We start from the raw sequence: 18,906 nt of genomic DNA, 5'->3' as shown, positions 1-18,906 counted from the left end.
TATTTTTTCCATCCAAGTCTGTTTTCTTTCAGTTCAGTTTGAATAATTTCTATATTTCCCTTCAATGATTCTTTCCTCTGTCTTCTCCATTCTGCTATTGGTTGGGGTTTACTAATAATTTTTTTAGCATGATGTTTTTTGTTTTCGGGTTTTATTTAGTTTTAGAGGTAGAGTTTAGTGATTCATTAGTTGCACGTAACACCCAGTGCTCATTACATCAAGTGCCCTCCTTACATCAAGTGCCCTCCTTAATGCCCATCCCCCAGTTACTTCATCCCCCACCCACGTCCCCTCCAGCAACCCTCAGTTTGTTTTCTATAGTTAAGAGTTAGAATGGTGTTAATGTTACAGAAAAACTAAGCAGATGGTACAGAGTTCCTATGTGATGGTCTTTTATTGATACCTTAAATCAGTAAGGTAACATTTGTTGCAATTAATGAACTGGCATTAATATATTTGTTATTATGTAAAGTCCGTACTTTATTCAGATTTCCTTAACTTTTATATAATGTCCACTTTCTGTTCCAGGATCCCATCTAGGATACCACATTATATCCAGTAATCATGTTACCTTAGGCTAGTCTTGGTTATGACATTTTCTCAGACTTCTGTTGTTTTCGATGACCTTGACAGTTTTTAGGATTTAGGTATATTGTAAGATGCCCCTCTATTGGAATTTGTCTGAAGTTTTCTCATCATTAGACAGATTGGAGATACAGGTTTTTAGGAGGGATGTTAGGGAGGTGTTTACTTTTTACACTGCCATTTTCATCACATCATAAGAGTACATCTATCAACATGATTTAAAATGACTGTTGAAGTTGATGTTGATCACCTGCTGCAGTAGCATTTGTCGGGATTCTCCATTGTAAAGTTTCCACCCCATTTCCATGTTGTACTTTTTTTTTTCCTTTTTTGGAGAGTGAGAGAGTGTGTGCCCAGCAGGGGAAAGGAGCAAAGGATGAGGGGGAGAGAGAGAGAGAGAATCTTAAGTAGACTCCATGCCTTGTGCTAAGCCTGAGGCACGGCCCTGAGATCAGGACCTGAGCTGAAATCAAGAGTCCACCCTTAACCAACTGAGTCACCCAGGCTCTCCCCTTGGGAGCACTTTCACTTGGCTCCTGTGTTCTTTTGACATACCCTATCCATTGATTTTTAAAATTTGTTACTGATTTTTTGCAGTCCTAGAATTTCCATTTTGTTCTTCTTTATATCTTCTATTTTTTTATATGAATTTCTGTTTTTCGTTGTTAAGTGTATTTTTATTCTTTGTTGAAACATTTTTATCATGGCTGCTTTAAAAATCTTTGTCATAATTCTAACATCTCTGTACTTTCATTGTTAGTATCTACTGATTGTCTTTTTCCATTTATTTTTATTTTTTATTATTTTTTTAAGATTTTATTTATTTGAGAGAGAGAGAGAGCAACAGAGGTGTGAAGGGCAGAGGGAGAAGCAGACTCCCTACTGAACAGAGAGTTCGATGCAGGAATCGATTCTGGGGCTCTGGGATCATGACCTGAGCTGAAGGCAGACACCTAACCAGCTGAGCCACCCAGGCACCCATCTTTTTACATTTAAATTGTTGTTTTTCTGGGTTTTGATAGGATACATGATTTTTTTTTTTTAATCGAAGCCTGGAAATTTTGGGTATTGTTATTATATTCTGGATCTTAGATAAACCTTTTGCTTTAGCTGGTTTTATTTGACACTGCTGTGGTAGGGGTAGGAAGGCCTAGCCTCAGTTTTGACAGGTGTAGGTTGAAATCCGGACTCTCCATTTGGCCTCTGTTGACACCCATTGAGGTGGGAGGAGCTCCTTGTTATTGCTGGATGAGGGTAGAATTCTGGTTCCCCTCTGGGCTTTGGCTGATCCACCCTAACTGGGAGGAGTAGGATTATCTCCTTACTGCTCCCTACAGCTGTGTATCCACTGACACCAAATGATTCCATTCTAGTGGATATAGAAAATATTTTTTACACTATCATTAAATGAAATAATTATTTAAAAAGTTTTTTATCTTTCATTCCGTAAAATATTATTTTCATGTTTAATTCATATATTGCATGTTCATAGTTTACAAGTAAATAAATGGAAATCCATGTATACATTGTTACTTGACAAAGGGACACAATCAGACATGTTTGGAGATCACTATACAAGATGCTATAGTGAATGTCTTTTCCTATAGCCTGGGGGAACTAAAACCCTATGGTGATCTTTTCTTACCCTTGCCCTCCCCTCCCCTGTTTGTTTCTAACATTTAACTTGGCTGCCATTGTTTATATTCCCATTGCTGAATTAGTTTCTGGAATATACTGATACAGGTAGTTAATAATCTAGATCCTGGAGTGGAGACTATATACTTAACACTTCTCTTTCAATATTTTATTTTCCACTTTCTTGCATAATATTTTGACTTTAATGGAAAGCAGGATGCTTTCTGCAAGGAGTAAAGATGTAAAGTATTATGTGCTGTAAACTGTCATGTGCTCCAAAAAGAGTTTCCAGAACAACCCATTTGCCAATAATGAAAACTGTACCTGCATAATCTTCAGATCACTTAATTTAGAATGCTTTGAGGTACCATAGGCTGTAATGAGATCTTAGAATATGTTGTCATCTAAGAGAAATAAGTAATTTTTTTTGGCTAGGTCTACTTAGAAGCAAGTAAGTTTAAGGGTCTATTTATATTTATAATTTGTTACCTGTTATTGTTTTATCATTAAATGATTTTTTTCCTATAGGATAATTAAAATAATTTAATAATGGCAGTGGGGATAGAACAGATAGGCATTTTTTGTTTTTTAAGATTTTATTTATTTATTTTGAGAAAGAGAGAGAACAGCTGGGAGAGGGGCAGAGGGAGAGGGAGGCGCAGACTCCCCGCTGAGCAGGGAGCCTGAAGCAGGGCTCGATCCCAGGACCCCGGGATCATGACCTGAGCCGAAGGCAGACTCTTAACTGACTGAGCCACCCAGGCGCCCCCCCAGATAGGCATTTTTAAAAGTCGGAATGAGTTTGTAAGACACAAACAGATAATTAAGAATCAACTTTGACAGATTGCTTATTTACCTTTCAATTAAGCAGCCTTTTTTTATATGTTTTTTCTTAAAGTCTTTTAAAATATTTTTTTAGGTAGGTAGCCATCCAAGCTTCCTGAAGGAGGTTCGAGACCACATGCAGGACTCCTTCTTAATGCAGCCTGAGGTAAGCAGGACTGTAGCTGTGGTTAGCCCTTGACAATTTCATGTACTGCTACTGTCTTTATTATGTAACTGAAAAATCATGTGCATTTTGAAGTATATTAAAATTTATGAACTAAAAATATGTCAAATGATAATTTTTTCCTTATGTTATCATAGGTAAACTTTATTTCACAAATTTTACATGTATTGTGATTTATTTAATTTGCTTTTAGGTATTTTTATTAAAAATTATTTTCAGATAAAAAATTTATGCACAGTACCTTGTCCACAATAGGCATTTACCTACGATATAAAAGGTCCTCTCTTTTGTACCTACCTGAAAGATATTAAAAACCCTTTATTTTGTAAAAATTTCCAAACTCATATTCCTTTATCCAGATGAATAGATTAGTACATAAATATGTGAATAATAAATGTATACAATTAATAATTTTAACTGTAGTACAAGGAATTCATATTGACATACTACTGCTATATATGATTAATCTAAATACCTTATTCAAATTTTAAAACATTAATGTCCCTTGCAGCAAATGGAAAAAAAATTACTTCTTGTTTAGGATCCAATCCTGGATTATAGGCCGTTATTTCTTTAAAAATATTTGTCTCTTCCCCCCTTCCCTTCTTCTGAGACCCTAATTCCGGATATATTAGATTTCCTGCTATTGTCCCATGGTCCCTGTGGCTCTATTATTTATTGGTTTTCTTTTTTTGGTCTTTTTTTTTTTTCTGCATTTTGGAGAGTGTCTATTGTTGTATCTTTAATTTTACTAATCTTTTCTGATACACTCTTAGTCCCATATGGTTTATTTTATGTCTCAGATCTTGTATTTCTCATCTCTAGAAGTTCCATCTGGGTCTTTTTTATATCTTCTATTCCTTTCCTCATTATGTTCATGTTTTCCTGTACTGCTCTCTTGAATATATCAGCATATTTATCATAGCTCTTTTAAAATTTTTGCCTACTATTTTCTTAGCTGTCATTTCTAGATCTGTTTCCACAGCTTGATTTTTTAACTTTGTATATAATGAGTTATATTATGTTTTGTGGAATGTTTAAAAGCCATTGTTTCATATCTTTTGTGTAGCTTTCTGGTTTTTAAAAGTGGGAGATTAAATCTAGTCTCTATCATAGCTGGGGTTGGAAGTCCTGTCTGCTTTAATCTGAAATAGTTCCCTATCTTTGTCTTTCATGACCTTGACATTTTTGAATACTATAGGACATTTAGTAGAGTGCCTCTCAATTTCAAGTACATCAAGCTTTTATCTCTTGAGTACTTTCCCATGTGGTTCACTCACTTGGTCAAAATATAGTAAAAGAAATGTATTACATACAATGTAAAAGAATAAATTAGGCGGAAGTTTTATTTAAAATCATGTGATGATTAATTTTGATATTCATATAGAACTGGGTAAAATTTAAATGTAAGGTACCAATTTTCAATGAGTAGACTGAAAATGAGCCAATTTGCCATAAACTCCCTATTATATTTACCTTTACCTTACCAGTATCTTGTTTTAATTAGTTCTACCTTATTCTTCTTCACTGAATTTGTAAGTAGGTTTATTTTCTCCCATGTCTGCATGGGGAATATAATAATTGTGAATTTGTTACAATTAATTTCATTTTTAACTCACTCAGTGTATATTTATAGGATGAATGAAATTAAATATTTTGATTGTTTACACATAAAACAGAAAACATGGCATGAACGGATATTTCTTTTTTTACTAATGTTCTTTCATTAAATGGGTCCTTTTATTTTTGAAGTAGTGGTGGCTGTGTTAAAATATTTTCAATATTAATGATTCTATCTTTCTGATAGTACTTTCTCATTCTCTTCAGATAAAAGTATTTGTCAGTGTGGACCAGTTGCTTAGCTCCTTGTTTACTTGACCCAATTCAACTGGTCTACTTTTTATTGGTACGTCTTAAAACTTACTAATTACTTAACCATTCTGCCAATAAAATTATTGTCAACTTGAAGGATGTTTCTAATAAGTTAAAAAAAAAAAAATCTAATCCAGGATTAGATTAGATGGTTGGACTTCATTTATATTGATAAAAGAATTCTTGATGGGTGCTGCTACATGCAGGTCTTGTACAAACATGTGAGAGCTGCTTTTTCTCTTTGTAATCCTGTGATCTAATGGCAAGTGTCCTGATATTTTTAGTATTCCTAATTTGTACTGTGATGCCAGATTTTTAAAATTCTTTTTTCTTTCATTGTCTTATTGATGTGTTTTCTTTGACTCTTTTCCCATTATGAAAATTTGAATTATTACATAGGCCTCAGGAAAATATTTTGTCATTTCAAGCAAAAAACCAGCATTCTCCTCTATTGTCTTTGTAACACTGGGAAAGTCATACTTAGACTTAATAGGTTTGCAGTTATTCTTTTCTGTTCCTTGTTACCATTCTTTTACTGTTGATAAGTATTTCTTTTTGCAGTGTGTGAGAGATTGAAGAATGGGTTCATTTCCACTTTGAAAAGTAAAACTTAGGACTTCTGCGAAGTGATATTTAAGTAAATGGGGAATAGGCAGCCTTGCTTATTTTTTATGGTATCATAAAAATATTTTTTTTATGGTACCAGTTATGTTTTTCTATAAAGTTTTTTTTTTTCTTTTTTTGATGTTGATGTTAGTTACTTGTTTTTGGTTATTTTACTTTAAATTTATTACCTTTATTTTCTAAAATCCTGTGGCGCTCATGAAATTTGTCCATGCAGTTTACCCATTTTGTTATTTTTGGCCTAACTGTCATCTTCCCTGACATTTATTAGTCATCCATTCATGGAACATTTTGAGGCCTTTTAATATCATTATATTGTACTAGACGCTGTTGGGTATGATGATGAATAAAATAATCTCAACATCAGGTGGAAAGATGGTTATAATTATTTTGCAATATGATATGTGATATTTGATTTAGCAGCTTTTGATAGTTGTGTAACCACTCAGAAGAGAGAGCAAATACAAGTTGCACATTTTAAAGACTTGCTTTTCTTTATGTTTGATTTCTAATTGTGACTATCATGTTTTTAATACAAATACACCAGTTCATCTGCTGTATTTGTATTTTTGTAAGACTATATTTCAGTAATACTGCTTTTGTCTAGTAATTTTCAAAGTGTATCTCCTTTGGTCTTACCATTATATATTTTACCTTGTTTCTTTGAATTACGTGTTGGCAAATATTTACTCTTGCCAGAAGGATTGACTATTCTTATCTATTGACTAATTATTAGCTTTAGTTAATAGCCCAAAATCCTGTTAAATGACATTTTTTTTAGTTTAAAAAAATTTAAAATAATGGTGTTTTATTGTGGTTAAATGAGGTTTTAAACATACTATACATAGGTGGTTAATTGGTTTTAAGAGAACTTCCAAAAGTTCTTGAGACAACAGCACAGCTCAGTGGAAAAAATATTTAACATCAAATTTTTCCTCTGAAGGACTGTAGTCATTTGATTATTAAGGCTTACACTTTGTAGGTCCATTTAATTTCTTCTATCAAATGACAAAGAAGTGTGTCATGGTAAACAGAAAACACTGTGCCTTTGTTTTTCAGTTTATACTTTACCTATAGGTGGGGATTTTTTTAAACTAATTAATAGAGAAAACCCTATTTTTTGTAGGAGACTTAGCTGAGATCATTACTTTTGTTTGAACCTGATTTAGCTGAATTGTAGTTAACAGTTTGCATCCAGATGAAGATTTCTGACCCACTAAACCTGATTAGAGATTAACAGAATTGTTTTGCAGAGAAAAGGTGCACTGAAAAATATGATAATTTTTTCTAATTAAATTATAATTTTCTTAATTATCTTTTTATGTTTCAAATTTTAGAAATATGGAAAACTGACCACTTGTACTGGTTGCCGAACACAGTGCAGGTTTTTTGATATGACTCAGTGTATAGGTCCTAATGGATATATGGAGCCATATTGTTCAACTGCTTGCATGAACAGTCACAAGACAAAATATGCAAAATCACAAAGTAAGTTTCAGGTATTTGGAAAGCTAAAAAACCTTAATAATATGACTATTTTTTTTTTTTTTTTAAAGATTTTATTTATTTGACAGAGAGAGAGACAGCGAGAGAGGGAACACAAGCAGGGAGAGTGGGAGGGGGAGAAGCAGACTTCCCGCGGAGCGGGGAGCCCGATGTGGGGCTCAATCCCAGGACCCCCTGGGATCATGACTTGAGCCGAAGGCAGACGCTTAACGACTGAGCCACCCAGGCGCCCCAATAATATGACTAATTTCTTAACTACTCCTTCCCCTAACTTTGTTTTTATACTTGTATTTAACTGTATAAACAATTTTTATTTATCACATTAAACTTTCTTACTGCAGACTTTTTTTAGTGGTTTTGACCATTCCATATTTCTTTGATTTTCTTTAATTTTAAGTTATTGGTGAAGTTCTGTCCATGTCAGCATTCTTAGTTGAAATTGCTTTTCCTTCCAAAGATCTAAAATTGAGATTGTTTCATATATCCATGTATGTTTTAGAGACATGATGTTAGACTCTTTTTTTTTTTTTTAATTTTTTTTTAATTTTTTTTATTTATTTGACAGAGACAGCAAGAGCAGGAACACAAGCAGGGGGAGTGGGAGAGGGAGAAGCAGGCTTCCCGCTGAGCAGGGAGCCCGATGTGGGACTCGATCCCAGGACTCTGAGATCATGACCTGAGCCGAAGGCAGCCGCTTAACGACTGAGCCACCCAGGCGCCCTAGACTCTTTATAATGATATTTTTTAAGGTGCAAATTATCTTGGAAATTAATAAAAGAATAGCTTATAGAAGCTTCCGTTAAAAAAAATTTCCCAGAGGTCAATTAAAATTTTGTACTAGACTTTTTATCATTTTATAAAGAAATCAGATATGTATCTTTTCTCTTCTAGGTTTGGGAATTATTTGCCATTTTTGTAAGCGAAACTCTTTACCTCAATATCAAGCCACAATGCCAGATGGGAAACTGTATAACTTTTGCAATTCCAGTTGTGTGGCTAAATTTCAGGTTTGTTATTTATTTTGGATAACTCTCACTCCCAATAAAATACACGTAGAAGATAAACAGTGTAATATGCTTTATCTTTATTAAATGTGCTAACTTGTATGTAGTTTGTTGAGGGTCAAACTGCAGGGTGGAGATTATAGAGTCACAGTAGTAGACATAGCTGCGGCAGCTCACCACTTAGCATGGATAATCTAATTGACTTTTTAATTGTTTATGGTAGAGACTTGAAGGAAAATAAATTTTAGTATAATTGAGCTCAGTGCCTGATGTGTACTATATTCTTAGTCAATGGTTTTAGTAATATGTGACTTTTAAGGGGAATTCTGTTTTATGATAAATGGATGAAGGACATAGGTATATTTAGCCTGGAAGTGATGAGCATAAATGTTTTCTTCATATATTAGAAATATGCCATGTAAAATGGGGATGGGACTTGGTACAGTAGACCCTAATTTAATATAAGATCACTTTACGGAGACCCTTTTCATTTTCGTAAATGTAAAGAACCTTCTGGCATAGTTCTTTAAAGTTGGATTATGGATAATCTTAGAAGGTAGTATTACTGCAAGTGTTCAAACTTAAATTCATTGACTACTTGGAAGGAATAGTTGAAAAGGGAATTTAGCATTAGTTAAGTGGTGTGAGTAGGTAGGTTTACCTTGCTGTAGGTGAAAATTTTCAAGGTACTCAAAGGTTCAGACCAGTGCATAAAGCAGTGCTTCATGATAATCTTCCAACAGTTCTACAATGCTGCAGACACTGTGTACTGTTATTTATTTATTTTTATTTTTTTTAAAAAAGATTTTATTTATTTATTTGACACACAGAGAGACAGCAAGAGAGGGAACATGAGCAGGGGGAGTGGGAGAGGGAGAAGCAGGCCTCCCGCCAAGCAGGGAGCCCGATGCGGGGCTCGATCCCAGGACCCTGGGATCATGACCTGAGCTGAAGGCAGACGCTTAACAACTGAGCCACCCAGGCGCCCAGTTCTGTGTTATTTAACTTGAAAATGTAGTCCATTAAGTATGTTAGAGTAGTTACAACCATTATTAGCATTTAAATTGAGGTAGTTTTTAATTCAGCCAGGTGAATGTTGTTTTTATTAAGAGTTACATCCTTGACTGAATTTAGGTAATAAACCATTTTCAAGACTAAACTTTTATTTTGGAAGTTGGGATCATGGCCATTGATATATCCTTAGAGTGGTAAATACTGCTTCCGACTTGTTGGCTTTTCTTAAACTAGAAGTTAAGGAGTAAGGATTAATTAGATGAGAGAACAGTAGTGTCTGTGGCATGCTGCTTCTCAGATTTCAACTTTATTTTTGATGTTGGTAAACTGGAAATGCTAACAGAAAATGTTTTAACTACTTTTTTTATTTAACTGAAACTTGTATTACCCATGATTTGAAGAGACAATTTGTATATGTACATTGTATATTTTAAAGAAACACTTAATGTAGACTTATTTCTGGGGAATGTATCCAGATAAGTGTTGGCAGCCTCATCACTGTAACTCTGCATAAAAGTGATACAAAGAATAGAAAAGCAGCATTTTTTCCCTTTATCTTAAAGCACACCATAGATTTTGAATTTTATGTTTTCATTAGATGATGTTTCCATTTCATAATAAGGTAATAGGATAGTATTCATTTATTTTGAAAGAATAGTTAACCTTAATGGACTTACACAGTTTTTTTTGAAACATCAGGGCACAGTTGGTTTTTATTTAAAAAATGTATTCACCTAATAGTGACTATCTTAAATCTGCATGTTTTCTTTTTTAACAAATTTTAATTGTGTTGTACAATGTATGCAGAAGTTTTAAAAAATGATAAGGTTTTTTGTATAAAGATTCTTTCCTCTCTCCACTGCCACCCTGAAAAATTTTTTAACTTTTATACATTCAAAAGATTATATGTAATGTGTAATATATATTAGAGAATGATAAATATCAGCATACTCACCACTCAGGTTACAAATTAGAACAAAACTTTTTTTTTAAAAGATAGATTTATTTTAGAGAGAGAGAGCGCGCCACCCACAGACACCCCCCCCCAAGCACCATCCCCCCCCAGGACCCCCCCCACACCCCAGCATGGATGTGTGTGGGCATGCCTGAGTGGGAGGGGGGAGGGGCAGAGGGATAGGGAAAGAGAGAATCTCAGACTCCCTGCTAAGGGCAGAGTCTTATGCGAGGCTGGATCCCACAACCCTGAGATCATGACCTGAGTGGAAACCAAGGGTTGGATGCTCAACTGACTGAGCCACCAAGGTGCCTCTAGAACAAAACTTTTTAAGCCCGTGTATGCTTATATCTTTTCTTTTCTTTTCTTTTTTTTTTTTTTGAAGATTTTATTTATTTATTTGACAGAGACACAGCAAGAGAGGGAACACAAGCAGGGGGAGTGGGAGAGGGAGAGGTGGGCTTCCCGGGGCTTGATCCCAGGACCCTGGGATCATGACCTGAGCCGAAGGCAGACGCTTAACGACTGAGCCACCCAGGGGCCCTGCTTATATCTTTTCTTATTCTGTAAATTGTTTTAACTTTTTAAAATGTAATAAAACTAAAATTATTGGTATCAATTCCAGTCTGTAAATCTTTTTTCCCCTAACTTTGTAAAAGAAATGATCAGTTTTAAAAAGTATTATGGGCTGTTTTCACTGATGGAATTAAAATGATAGCAATATTGCATGTGGGACAAATTACTACTTAAAATACCTATTGGAGAGAACTAGGAGCCAGGTTTTTTTTTTTTTTTTTTTTTAAATGTTTAAATACTAGTTCAGAACCCGGTTAACCTTAACTATTATTTGCTCAGGTTTTTTTTAAAGGTAAAAAATAATTTTTGAGCTGTATGATTTTTCCTTTTTCATGTAATTTTAAAATAAGTGGTAGTAATCCTGAATAAAAAATGAATTTCAGTTTCATAAAACTTAGTGTACTAGTAAGTAATTTTTAAATATAAAATTCAGAAATACAATTTTATGTGAGGAAATATTTAAGCAAGAAACATACTATTTTCTGGACATAGTCAAAATTTAACAGTAGTTACAAATAAAAATTCTAAAAGTATGTTTTGTTCTTTGTTTTAGGCTCTAAGTATGCAGTCATCTTCAAATGGTCAGTTTGTAGCTCCAAGTGATATACAGTTGAAATGCAACTATTGTAAAAATTCCTTTTGTTCAAAGCCAGAAATCCTGGAATGGGAGGCAAGTCCTATTTTATTATATATATTGTTTTGCTTAAATAAGAGTCTAGTAAAATAATAATGGTGTTTCCATTTGATGACCGATTTCTTAGTGGACAAGGATTAGTTCTTCAGATTTTGTGATGATTGAATTATTTACTTCCTTTTGTGGGAAGAGCATCAACAAAGGATCTGTTTATTAAAGTCATATCCTTTATACATTATATTTGTAATAGTGTACAGGACGTTACTTTGTTTAGCTACATACTTGGAGCATCTGTTTGTACTGTATTTTTCCATTTTACCCCCATCCTTATTAAAATATCGTCTGAACTGTAATATTTTGTATTGCCTGCTACCTGTACAGATTAGAATCTGTTAGTCATTTACCATGTTGTCATTTAACATTTTATAATTGTTTTAATAAAAGAATCCTAATATAAATGTATTTTATTTTCCCTTTCTCATCACTCTTGCCTTCACCACTTTATTAATTTACTTTGCCATATATTTTTGCCATTAGCAACACCTGATCATTATTTTTTGTTTAAATAAGGGAGCAGTGATGGATGAATGCATGGACGGATGGATTTACAGGTGGACCTGGCTGAAAATTGCTTTCTTGATCAGTGTTCATCTTTGGCCATTCTTTCTTTTCATCTTTTTTGAGGGCATGGAATATGTAATAAAATGGTGTACAAGACATAGTACTAACAGTAGATTGCTTTTGAACTAAAATTTTTAGTGGCTATTGGTAAGTCAGTAGCTGAGTCCTAGGAGAAAGGTGATAACCAGAATCTGACTAATGATTACTAAAGTACTTTGGAAATCTGAAATTTCATTATTTTAACACTTTAGTCCCTAGAAAATTATTGAGCATTTAAACCAGTTATTCTTGGAGACTATTGTTGGCACCCAGTGATGATTTTTAGTGACTAACACCCTCTTTAAATCATAGCAGGAAAAATGTTGAAAGTCTAGTAAGAATAAAGGAATAGTAGGGGATGAGGAATGAAATCCATAAGCAAGCACAGAGAATAATATAGGGAATAAAGATCCTGCCTAGATTGAATTTTTATAATACTAGATGAAATTGAGGTCCTTTCTACCATCTCCATGTAAATGCTACCTGGCTTTTGTAGTCTTGGTGTTGCTTTTATTTACATGGAGGTTAAGTTTTGGAAGGAGTTAAGAAACACTGTCTATCAGACTGAGAGTTGAGCCTGTCACTCAGGCGATTGAGAATTCAAGGGCCTCTTTCTTCTCATTCCACTGTTGGCAGTTGTATTTTCTTTGTTGCTGTTTTTCCTCTTATAAGTTATATGTCCACAATGGGGCAACTTTCCACTGATTGCCTTATTACTTGAGTTGGTTCCTAGACTCTTTCACCTTCCTTGTCTTGGTCTTCAGCTGTCTTTGCCCCCTGTTAGGTAGATGGATTAGACCTAGTCTATGCCCTCCATAATAACGGGAAAGGGTGCTGCCCTGGGAATTATAACTTGTTTGTGTTTGGCTGGTTTCTGGAAAGTAACTCTGGCTATTGTAGGTTTGGGGCCAGTAGAAATGACTAAATAATGCTAACCTAGCTCCATTCAAGGGAACCAACTCAGTCTAAAGTTTAGCAGCACACTGTATCATGGCCCCAAATTGAATACTTTATGCATAATAGGTCTGTTACTATAAGCGCGGTAGGAATGTGATTGAGTCTACTTGACTATACTCATCAAAGAATATTTCTTTTTGAGTGAAACTGATGTTAATGTCATATTTCTCATCTTTTTGTAGTTTACCCATGTTGTATCTTCCATTGCTTTCTTCCCATTTCTCCAGTTCCCTTAGCAACACCAGACTGCCATCTTGTTCTAGTGATACTTTTACAATTTCACTGAGTAATTTTGGGGTAGTTAATGGTATTGAATTTTGTGGAGTTTTTTCTGAGAAAAAAAAAAAAGAAATGTATCTCCAAGGATTATCAATCACATTTAACTGGGTAAATGATTTAACTTTGTTTCTGTAAAAGCGACTTGTTTATTTCTTAAACTTGTTCTTGAGGTGGTTATCATATACTTACCAAGGTTCCCATTGTGCATTTAGAACAAAGTGCATCAATTCTGCAGCAAAACTTGTTCAGATGACTATAAGAAGTTGCATTGCATAGTTACATATTGCGAATACTGTCAAGAGGAGAAGACTCTTCATGAAACAGTAAATTTCTCTGGCGTTAAGAGACCTTTCTGTAGTGAAGGCAAGTGTATATACAGTGTTGTTCATAATTTTTATTAATATTTAATGTTAATTTTTTGCCCAAATATTTTAAATATATAACTACATATATCCAGAGTAGCTGTACAATTTTAGTGTAGCTGAACAAAAAAAATTGAATTTGATTTTCTACTGACTTGTTTTGTTATTTTAATTTGTAGACCTCTGGGCCTCAAGGTATTTTATCTCTAAAAATTTAAAAACCTTTTTTCCCATTAAAAGTAAGTTTTGAAAATAAAAGCATTATTATATGTCATTTCTAAACATAGAAATTGTGATCTGAAAGTTGATTTTACAAGTGGATTAGAATTATTTTCCATTGGGTTCATTTCCCTGCCCAGCTTTGTGCCTAGCCTACAAAGGTTTTCAGTATACCAGAAAGAAAATCATATGTGGCATTACTACAATGGGAAAATACTTTTAGGTTTTTAATTTGGGATGCCAGGCAAACACTGGCTCTTGTTATTGTATATTCAAGAATTCTTTTCTCCTCTCATTTACACTTTTGCTGCTCTGGTACCAGGCAGCTGATTATAGAAATAAACGCCTGTTCTCATTCTAATTCTCCAGAGATAGGAACCAGGATTGTAACTATGGGTTTGGGGCTCTTGTTATTATTACTTTTCCCCAACTGTCACATTCTTGCTCTAAGCTGGCTTTCAGTTTCTATTCTTTCTTTAGCCCCAGGCACTGAACTCTCCCAGCTTTTCTATCTGCTATCCTCATCTGTCATTTTCCAGTTAGTTCCCCCCGGCCCCCATCCACTTTTTATATGGATTTTTGCTGCTGGTTAGGAGCAAGAAAAAGGTTGGAAAATCCTAAATGCCAGCAGTATTGAATGACCGAAAACTCAAAAGATCTATCAGTCCATTCCATCAATGCCTTCGTCTGATACATTATACATTTCACATATGAGGTTATGTATGTAAGAGGGTACTGCTTATAAAACAAGGCATTCCTCTTTTTATAAGTTTAGTTGAGTACATTTCACCTGATGAGAAAGGTAACCATGTTTACTGTTAAGATCATAGCTGGATGAAAAGTGACATAGTGTTTCATTGAAAAGATTGATTCTGAATTAATTTAACTCCACACCTGAATTTTTATGTAGTGCGAATCTTAAGTCTGAATATATTGGTGTTGATGGCTGACATACCTATCCATGATCTTGTACTATTTAGATTATATGGATTTTACTAAAATGAATAGACAAGTAGCAGCAAATAGAGAATTGACATATAAGAGTATAATTTTCAATTGGAGGGACTTACATCTTTAGGCAATAAAAGCTTAAAAAGGACATGTGTCTTTTTCCTGTTTAGTAATATATTTTGTGCTTTCTCTAACTGCACCTAGTTCTCTCCTGGAACTTGGCCGAAATAACAAAACATGTAATACCTAGTACTACCATCAAAATCTAATTAGAAAGAGAAAGCTTTAATGAAGGTAAAATATTAAAAAGGTTTTTAAATATAGTTCATGATAACAGAAAAGAAGTCATAGGACAGTATTTAAATAATTGCTAAATAAACCAATAGAAAACAATTGCAGTTTGAGTTCACAGATAGGAAAGATGATTTAAAACTAGGTTCAGTAGAATTTGCAGACGAGGTGTAATTTGAACTCCTTAGTAATGAGTGGGTAGGATTTCAGTAGATATGAGTGCAAGGTCATTCCTGTGTGGCACAGTATGAGTAAAAAGTATGGAAACTTATTTAATTCATATAGAGATATTGTAGAGATTAAGGTTGATATGTAAAATCACTTAAAATAATGCATTCATATACTAGGTAAAAATATTTTATTAAAAGAATAACAAAACATTTTCTCTGAACAAGTCAATAAACCAGTTTTACTTCCCTGAAGGTCCATGTAGGGTGTCAGAGAAAAGTAAGGCTAGAAATTTTGGCTAAAATGCCTGCTTAGTTGAGAACATCTTTACGTTTCACTCAGTGCTTCTCAACAGTCTACACTGTTTGATTTCTCTAATGCCTATTTGTGGTGTGTTACTCTATGATACTTCAGCAGGATTATATTTAAATAGCCCAAACAAAATAGTTATGAGATGTTACTAGATTGGAAAGTCTTAGAGCATTATTTGAATGCACATGAGATCTAATAAAATATTCCATGCTCTGTTCCAGTATGTACAGGTTGTTGTTGATTATATTATATTATTCAGTTTTGATCAGAAAAAGAGGACTTATATGTGAACTTATAGACACTTCATAAAGCTAATGATCTGTTTGACTTATAAGCTCTTTCTCACCTCAAATAATAGTTTTCGATATGTTTTTTTGCTTTAATATTAAAACCTTGTGTTTTTCAGGCTGCAAACTATTGTATAAACAGGATTTTGCACGACGTTTAGGATTGAGATGTGTTACTTGCAACTATTGCTCTCAACTGTGTAAGAAGGGAGCAACTAAAGAACTTGATGGTGTCGTGAGAGATTTCTGTAGTGAAGACTGCTGTAAAAAATTTCAGGATTGGTACTACAAGGCGAGTAACTAAAATTTTTTATTATAGCAACTGCTTTATCCAATCTTTAATAAAATATTGCAGTTACTATCATTACAAATATGGTAGCTTATTTATTTAAAAAATGTACATACATTAAGCCCTGCCCAGATTATAGAATTCATTAAATTTTTTGTCATTTCAGAAAGTTGTTTGTACAACTTGAAGTAGCATTTTTACTTGTTTTCTAACTTAGCTATTACCCCAAACTAGAATATATATTTTCAGCAATATAGTTTAACAAAATGGATTATTTCTCTAAAATTTGTGTGTCTTTATTTCACCAAATAGAAAATAGACCATTTTATCAGTTTTGAACATTAGCAGGTAATTGTTTTAGACACTTAGGATGTGTTTTAAAACACTTTGTTCTCTTTTACCTTTATAATTGTGGATCTTTGGAGAGTTTCAGATTGAAAAGACTATATGGATAGAGACCAAAAATATTTAATTTGAAACTGTAAATAAGTGTGTGTGGTTGTCTTATTATAATCTACTTCTAGAAAAGATAAACCACTTTTTTGTCCATTGCATTGGTTTTTTCCTAGATAAGAAAAATGAGTGTAAATTTGGGCTTTGTTTGGTCAGATATTACCCAAGAAAATGTTATTAGTTCATATGTCCATAACATGGAAAATCATCTCAATGTTAAAACTTCATTATGGTTGTACTTCTAAAACATGTGAAGATGACATCATCATAACTTCAAAACTGTGAAATATTGCTAAAAGAAACAAAGGGTAAAATGGTTGAAATATGTAGAATATTATTTATTTAGTTCACTTAATGAAAGTGATTAGTGCTAATACTATTTAGGAAAATTACAAGAATTCTTGGTGTAGTTCTTGAATGTTTACAGCTCCACATATCAAGTAACATTTATTAAATTAAAAGAAGATGCTTTCCAAGTTGAAAGAGGTTGTGGAGGCTAAGAGTTTTGGTGCAATTTTAAAATTACTTCATTATTTTACTGTTGCTTCTGACTAATTTGTCTTACAATTAGGGGCGCCTGGGTGGCTCAGTTGGTTAAGCATCCAACTCTTGATTTCAGCTCTGGTCAGGATCTCAGGGTCATGAGGCTCCAAGCTTGGCTTGGAGTCTGCTTGAGATTCTCTCTTTCCCTTTCCTTCTGCCCCTCCCCCGCTCAAGCTCCCTGTCTCTAAAATAATTTAAAAATTTTAAAAATCTTAAAATTAAGGTTCAAATTTTAGAAACACACAGGACAAACATACTAACATCCTCTAACATGCATTTGTTTTAGTCTAATCCAACCTTTTGTTCTATTAAAGACAGTAGCAATTTTGAGAAATCACTCAAAATGTTACTTTAATAGCTTATTTAAAAGCTCAGTTTTGTTTAACACGTATGAACACTCTCCCCTGTTTGGGAGGTTTTATTTTTGAAAATTTGTTTTGGATTCAAAACAGCAAAGTTATTTAGTGGCTACATTATAAAGATGGGAAAATTCCATTTTATTCTTCCTTTTGGTTACCCTTTTGATCATTTATTTTATAGTTTGAGAGACAAAAACTGTTACCATATGATAAGTATGATTTCTCTGTCATTTTATTGTGCAAATTTCTGCCTAATTGTGTAATTGTGAATCCAGACCTTTAATATTTTAAAATCCTTTTTGGAGGATTTTGTTGTTTTATCCACAGAACACTGAATGTACTTCTGTTTGGCTTCTTTCTTTGAATGATTTCTTCTTGTTTTCTTTTATATTACTTAAAATAGAGAAGTCTTTTTGTTTTTTTGTTTGTTTGTTCTTTTTGGGGGAAGCAAAGAAGTGTTCTTTGGCAAAAGACCATATTACTCTAGATACTGCCATTTGTTCCATTTTGCTATTTATTTTAAAGGATAATTGTGTCTAATGTTTTTATGCAATGTTTAATGATGAAATTTTGGTGAGGCAGTGCATTTCAGGATATATAACAACATGTTAGTTAAATAACCAGTTGTAATTATCTGTTGGTTTAAAGTCAATATTTTGTACATTAAACACATTTTTATTATTATTCCTTGTCTTATATTAAACCCAACAAATGTTTGTGTAATATGCACAATAGCATTTTTACATTACTAACATTTTTACATACATTTTACTAACATTTTACATACATACATTACATACATTTTTACTGTACTAACCTGAGGAATAAAGGTTATACCATTTTATCATAATGGTAGGGATTTGTAAAGCAAGTAATGATGATTTTTCTATGATCAATAGGAATACCAGCTTTGAGATGAAGAGTTGCCCCTCCTTATTCATCATTGGCTTCTCTGTGGTGGCAACCAACACTAAATCAAGGAATAACTTTGTTCTGTGTGTCAAATTGTATTTTCTTATACCTCTCATGAGTCTCTCCTGTTCACTGCTACCATCCTGATATCATCTTGAAAATGTAGTAAGTTGAGTCCCAAACCAAATTACGATTTTTTTTGCCCTTTCCTCTTCCACTTTTTAAATTTAAGAACTCAAGTTTTATATTTTAGTTCATTATAAATGTGACACTTAACAGTCAGTCCAGCTTTTATTAGAAAAACAATTTTTTAAAAGGAAACTTTAAAAACAACAGATAGCCAGTCTAGTTTGTTAACTTCACCTTTGGTCATGAGCATTTGCTTCCTAACCAGAGGAGCACATACATTGTATTTTCCACCTTCTTATCTTTGTGCCTCAAGTTCATAGA

General features: G+C 33.5%; 1 protein-coding gene across 3 annotated transcripts in view; it reads left to right on the top strand.

The window, feature by feature from the left end:
• Window positions 1-18,906, top strand: part of ZMYM2 (zinc finger MYM-type containing 2) — a 111,525-nt gene that overhangs the window by 54,008 nt on the left and 38,611 nt on the right. For all 3 annotated transcript variants that reach the window (XM_032403398.1, XM_032403397.1, XM_032403399.1), the window contains 6 exons: window positions 3,140-3,211; window positions 7,063-7,213; window positions 8,123-8,238; window positions 11,334-11,450; window positions 13,523-13,673; window positions 16,020-16,192. In XM_032403398.1, the coding sequence (XP_032259289.1) occupies window positions 3,140-3,211; window positions 7,063-7,213; window positions 8,123-8,238; window positions 11,334-11,450; window positions 13,523-13,673; window positions 16,020-16,192 (780 nt within the window). The remainder of the gene's footprint in view (window positions 1-3,139; window positions 3,212-7,062; window positions 7,214-8,122; window positions 8,239-11,333; window positions 11,451-13,522; window positions 13,674-16,019; window positions 16,193-18,906) is intronic.

Source organism: Phoca vitulina, unplaced genomic scaffold, assembly GCF_004348235.1.
Source record: "Phoca vitulina isolate PV1807 unplaced genomic scaffold, GSC_HSeal_1.0 scaffold5, whole genome shotgun sequence".
Lineage (NCBI taxonomy): Eukaryota > Metazoa > Chordata > Mammalia > Carnivora > Phocidae > Phoca > Phoca vitulina.
Note: the sequence above shows the minus strand (reverse complement) of the source record. Positions and strands in the feature narration are given on the sequence as shown.